General features: G+C 41.2%; 1 protein-coding gene across 1 annotated transcript in view; it reads right to left on the bottom strand.

Annotated features, from left to right (window-relative positions):
• Nucleotides 1-621: 621 nt before the first annotated feature.
• capn1 (calpain 1) overlaps nucleotides 622-6,000 on the bottom strand; it is a 28,561-nt gene continuing 23,182 nt past the window's right edge. Inside the window, exons 14-22 of the mRNA XM_080518990.1 lie at nucleotides 5,860-5,899; nucleotides 5,165-5,230; nucleotides 5,029-5,086; nucleotides 4,521-4,585; nucleotides 4,357-4,425; nucleotides 4,188-4,266; nucleotides 3,981-4,097; nucleotides 3,802-3,860; nucleotides 622-2,933 (exon numbers count right to left, since the gene is read on the bottom strand). Of these exons, the coding sequence (XP_080375116.1) occupies nucleotides 2,907-2,933; nucleotides 3,802-3,860; nucleotides 3,981-4,097; nucleotides 4,188-4,266; nucleotides 4,357-4,425; nucleotides 4,521-4,585; nucleotides 5,029-5,086; nucleotides 5,165-5,230; nucleotides 5,860-5,899 (580 nt within the window). The 3' untranslated portion in view covers nucleotides 622-2,906. The remainder of the gene's footprint in view (nucleotides 2,934-3,801; nucleotides 3,861-3,980; nucleotides 4,098-4,187; nucleotides 4,267-4,356; nucleotides 4,426-4,520; nucleotides 4,586-5,028; nucleotides 5,087-5,164; nucleotides 5,231-5,859; nucleotides 5,900-6,000) is intronic.

Below are 6,000 nucleotides of genomic sequence, written 5' to 3'. Positions count from 1 at the left end.
ATCTTGGTTCAAACTTTGACATCAAGAGATTTAAAACTTGGAAAAATCATATTTTCAATCATCCCGATCAAAAAAATGACCTCGGGCTCTTATTTTGGTAACCAGGAAACCTGCAACATTAGGTTAGGGTTACTTTAAATTCATTCTTGTGAATTTATTAATTTATCAAGAAAAGAAAATTCCCCTTTTGGCAACAAAAGCAAGTTTTGGTCTTTTTAAAACCGACTCAAATGGGATGTCATGTCCTAAATAACGTGGACAAATGCACTTTTTTTTTTCTTTTTTTTTTGCAGACACAAGGCAAACACAAGAGATCAAAGACACAAAGTCAAGGCCACATGAAAGTCTGCCAATGGTTTATTTTCCCAGCGTTTTATGGGTTCTGTAAACATTACACAACGTTACATAAGCGTTACTCTGCACAAGCTGGAGGCTTCCACTGCTTTGCTTTTCTTTCTTTTTTTTTTAAAAACACGCAGAGCGGCTGCTGATCGAGTGAAAAAGTGAGGCGACGCTTCTGAACGTAGAAAAGAGAATATGTCACATTTCACACTGCATGCACACAACAGACCCATCCATCTTGCATAATTGTTTTTATATATATATATATATATATATATATATATATATATATATATATATATATATATATATATATATATATATATATATATATATATGAAATCTAGTTATAGAAGTCTGTAAAAAGTGCCATGCATAACGATAAGCTGTATTAAAGATAAACATTCCTCTATGATAGTTTGGCACAAGATGTAAACAGGTTTTTTTTTTTTTACATTTACATTAAAGCCCCATTATTTATTTATTTTTTTTCCATAAATCTATGTCAAATTGTTGGAATTGTTTTGGCGTGTTTTTTTCACCTTTTATGTGTGCAACTTTAATCATACTTAATATATATATAATGTGTAATATATAGTACAATATATTATATAATATATATATATACTAATACTTAATATTGTAATCGGGGATGCACCGATACTGATAACTGCTTGGTATCGGTACTCGGTACCGGCGAGTAGCTAAAAGATACTTTTTTTAAAAAGCGGTATCGGTGCATCTTTAATTATAATATTCAGAGACAATGATTATCAATACTTTGAATTAAAAAAAAATTTGGCTTGTTTTTCTTTTTCACTTTTTACGTGTGCAACTTTAGTCATATGTAAAGGTAATATTGTAATCAGGGATGCACCGATATTGATAACTGCTTGGTATCGGTACTCGGTACCAGTGAGTAGCTAAAAGATACTTTTTTTTTTTTTTTTTAAGCGGTTTCTGGTACATCTTTAATTATAATATTCAGGGATGTCAAATTATTCAACATCCCTGAATATTATAATTAAAGATGTACCAGAAACCACTTTATTTTTTAAATAAAGTATCTTTTAGTGACTCACCGATACTGATAACGACTTGGTATCGGTACTCGGTACCGGCGAGTAGCTAAAAGATACTTTTTTTAAAAAGTGGTATCGGTGCATCTTTAATTATAATATTCAGAGACAATGATTATCAATACTTTGAATTAATTTTTTTTTTTTGGCTTGTTTTTGTTTTTCACTTTTTACGTGTGCAACTTTAATCATACTTAAAGGTAATATTGTAATTAGGGATGCACTGATATTGATAACTGCTCGGTATCGGTGCTCGGTATCGGTACTCGGTACCAGTGAGTAGCTAAAAGATACTTTTTTTTTTTTTTTTAAAGCTGTTTCTGGTACATCCTTAATTATAATATTCAGGGATGTGAAAAGTATTCAACGTTTTTCATTTGGTTGCTATGGTTACCGTAATACAATATTAATCATTATTAATAACACAGATCATGTTTGTTATAATCCAGCGACACTTTATATGAATTGCAATGTTTAAAACGATAACAGGAAGTCTTGGCCAGCCGATGTTGGTCGTCAAGGCAACGGCGTACAAAGATATCGTTTACTTGGCATCTCTTGTGAATGAATCGATATAATCTGAGGAGTTCGATTGATTCCAAACTGTCGTGATAGTTTACGATACTGTTTTGGTCTTGCAGTACAAGCTTTCACCACCAGGGGGTGTTTTTAGTCCAGCGCTAATAATGCAGCTTCGCACTGAGTTGAGATTGTCGATGAAATCCTCTCAATATTAAAGTGATTTCACTGTAAATGTGTAAATGTACGAACTGGATTACTTCTCAGACGTTGGCACGTTTTTTTGGTGTTTTTTTTTTACTTTGTCGGAATCTTTCACCAAACCTTTATTTTGTAGTACAAAAGAAAAATAATCTATGAAAGTGAAGATTGTCCAGTTTTCAGTGCAAGTCACTGTAATTTAAAAGAAAAAAAAAAAAGTTTCCCCATTCAAGTGCTGATTTTGTGTAAAAATTTAACATGCGAGGCGAAAACCTAACATAAATAAATGCGTAGGTTTTATAGTGAAGGACTAGAATTACTAAGATTGAACACAACTGACGAATCAGGTCTTTGAAACAACTCATTTAGATAAAAGACACAAAATATTCCATAAAAAAAACGAAAAAATTTCCCAAAATTTAAAAGGCGATATTGTTAATTGTTGACACTTTTCCTTTTAATTTCCCAGCCAAGCAAACGAGGCGTTGCTACATTGATCAAAAGGTGTGGAATAGAAAATAAACTCCCGTCTTTCAGGCGCTGCAGTAAAAGTCGAGGCGCTGAGTCAGCGGATTGGCTGTTCCCGGGTCAGGCACTGCAAAAGATGGGTTTTCACAGGTTTCTCTGTTTGGTTGAGCGTCGGAGCGCTTCAGCACCGAGCGGCGGGGAGGAGGAGGAGGAGGAGGAGGAGGAGAGGCACTTATTCCCGAGAGAGGAGGAGGAGGAGGAGGAGGAGGAGGAGGAGGAGGAGGAGAGCGGCCATCTTCAGGCAAACATGGTCAACGTGATCCACTGTGGGCAGAAGAGACATGCTGGGTGAGGAGGCGTCTCCTGGACTGGTACCAGGTACCAGGTACTTCAACAACCAGTACAAGAAGCAGTACTACACTGAAGCTACTTGCCCATATCAAGTACCGATACCGGGTACTGATACTGAGTACCAATAGTGTACTGATGTAGACTACCAATACCAAGTACTGATACGGAGTCCCAATACTGAGTACCAAGTACCAATATGAGTCCCAATATCGAGTCCCAATATCGAGTCCCAATACCAAGTACCGATACTGAGTACCAAGTACTGATACGGAGTCCCGATACTGAGTACCAAGTACCGATATGAGTCCCGATATCGAGTCCCAATACCAAGTACCGATACTGAGTACCATGTACCGATAAGAGTACCGATACAGAGTACCAATACCGAGTCCGATGCCACATACTGGTACTGAGTACCAAGTCCAACTACAGGGTCCCGATACCAAGTATCGATACCGAGTACCAAGTACCATGCCAATGCTGATACTGAGTACCAAGTACCGTGAGAGTACCGATACTGAGTACCAATACTGAATACCAATACAGAGTACCAATACTGAGTACCGATACAGAGTACCAACACTGACTCCCGATACCACGTACCGGTACTGAGCACCAAGTATTGATACTGAGTACCCAGTCCAAATACAGATACCGAGTACCGATACCGAGTACCGATACCGAGTACCGATACCGAGTACCGATACCAAGTACCAATATCTGTATCGTTGCAGCCCCGGTTATTATTATTAGCTAAAATAACTGACAGATCATATTGACACAGACGTCTAGTAGAATAATGAATTAATCTAATTAATCATCTGAGATCATTCAGTCGTACCTGGAAGAAGTTTAGACATATTTGACCGTCGGCGTCTGTGTCCATGTTCTTAAAGGTTTCTGCAGAAAGACGAACACAGAAGATTCAGGCCAGGATGATCAAAGGATTCTATTGAGGTAAATTCTACTGATGGTAAAAGTGAATTCCCAGTAAATGACTGAATGGAAACAAGCACTGACTGAACATGGTCTCCAGCCGGACCAGGCAGGTCACGAAGTTGTCGAAGTCGACGGCCATGTCTTCCTCGGTGTAGCGCAGGATGATCAGCTGGAACAGGTGGTTGGTCAACTTGAAACCTGCAACCCAGGAAGGACGGGTCAACGTCTCGGGGGGGAGACTTTGTCCAGTCGGGTGACAAACAAACAAAGACAGAAATTCCAGGGTACCTGCAGATTCCAGAGCCATCCTCATCTCGTAGGAGCTCATGGTGCCGGACTTGTCCAGGTCGAACTGCCGGAATATCGTCTGAGGAAGAAGTCGGAGAGGAACCAGGAGGTCAGAAACAAAAAACTAACGGCCGGCGGCCGAACGAAACCTCCACGTCTGTCATCTCACCAGGTATCGTTTAATCTTTTCCCAGAGGACGTGGAACTCGGTCAGGCCCAGCTTCCCGCTGCCGTCGTTCTGAGCGAAGACGCTAAGGAAGACGTCAACGAGGTGGCGGAGGCTTCGACCCCGGAACTCGACCGCACAGGATTTAATGCAACGCGTTAGGATACGTCCATGAGGTTGATCATGCTGCGGCAGGCCTCCTTCGAGAAGCCGTCCGTCTTCAGGTCCTTATCTGGACGGACGGACAGACGGAGCTTTTATTGTCCTTCAGAGACACAATTTATCTAAACGAGGACTTGATGCTGGACGATCTCATGTCGACCTGCAGTAATCTTGAGTAGGAATTGCGATAAATACAAACGATACCGATACCAGAGATGAGCATCGCTCTTGTTACAGATCCCCGATACATGCTACCTGCTACATGCTAATTAATTTCAGTGCTCATACACCAGCGATGCTACATGCTAAAATGTTTTGGGGCTCAGACAGCAGCGATGCTACATGCTAAAGAGTTTCAGGGCTCATACACCAGCGATGCTACATGCTATAAGCTAAAGTGTACGAGGGTCCAAAATATGCATTGAGATATGCGTTTGACGCGTGTTGATAAATTCCAGTTCTCCGGCGGATCCTGATTCTGATCCACAAACTCCTGCTTCGTCTGCGACTCACGTTTGCCGATGATCCTGTTCAGGATGGTCCTGAGCTCCAGAACGCTGATCTCCATGTCCTGCGGGCAAAGAGCTCAGGTGTTAAAATCACATTCCGCCGCGTCGCTCTGTTTTCTCTTGACGCCGGTTCTCCTCACCGCTCCCGCCAGCTGCCGGAACAGATTCTTGAATCCGGCGTCGATCTGACTCTCGTCCAGCTCCGCCTGAAACATCGAGACCGGAGTTCACGTTTCTGACGCGGGCGAGTGGATAAGGGCCCGTTTCCATGGCGACGATTTTGAAAACGCCGTCTCAGTGGAAACTGAGGAAATGCAACTATTTGAAAACGCTCAGTCGAAAATGCTACGACTCCATGGAAACGGAGGGAAAACCCAACTTTTGGAAAATGCTATGAGTCCGTCTCCGTGGAAACCGAGGGAAAATGCAACTTTTAAATACAACCCTGCTTTTTGAACATGCTACAGCTCCATCTCCATGAAAATGGGGGGGGAAATGCTACTTTTGGAAAATGCTACAACTCCATGGAAACAGAGGGAAAACACAACTTTTTGAAAACGCTATGACTCTGTCTCCATGAAAACAGGAGGAAATGCAAATTTTTGAAAATGCTCAGAGGCAATCTCAGTGAAAATGGGGGGAAAACGCTACTTTTTGAAAATGCTACAACTCCATGGAAACAGGGAAAATCCAACCTTTTGAAAATGCTACAACACCATCGCCATGGAAACGGGGCCCAACATAGAAAAGTACACAGTTGAATCCCGAATCTTTCTCTTCGCAACACAACTCACTTTCACTAACTGGCACAACTCAGATATTGTTAACGTCTCACCTCTGACGGCGGCTCTGCGATGACGTCATCATCAAGCTCCCTAAAGATGAAAGAAACAAGTGAATAAATCAAAGCATGCTGTATTTTTTTTCCCTGCAGCAGAAGAAGAATCAGCGGCGGCGGCGGCGGCGAGGCCACTCA

This window comes from Blennius ocellaris (assembly GCF_963422515.1).
Source record: "Blennius ocellaris genome assembly, chromosome: 23".
Lineage (NCBI taxonomy): Eukaryota > Metazoa > Chordata > Actinopteri > Blenniiformes > Blenniidae > Blennius > Blennius ocellaris.
This window is presented reverse-complemented; position numbering and strand designations above follow the sequence as displayed.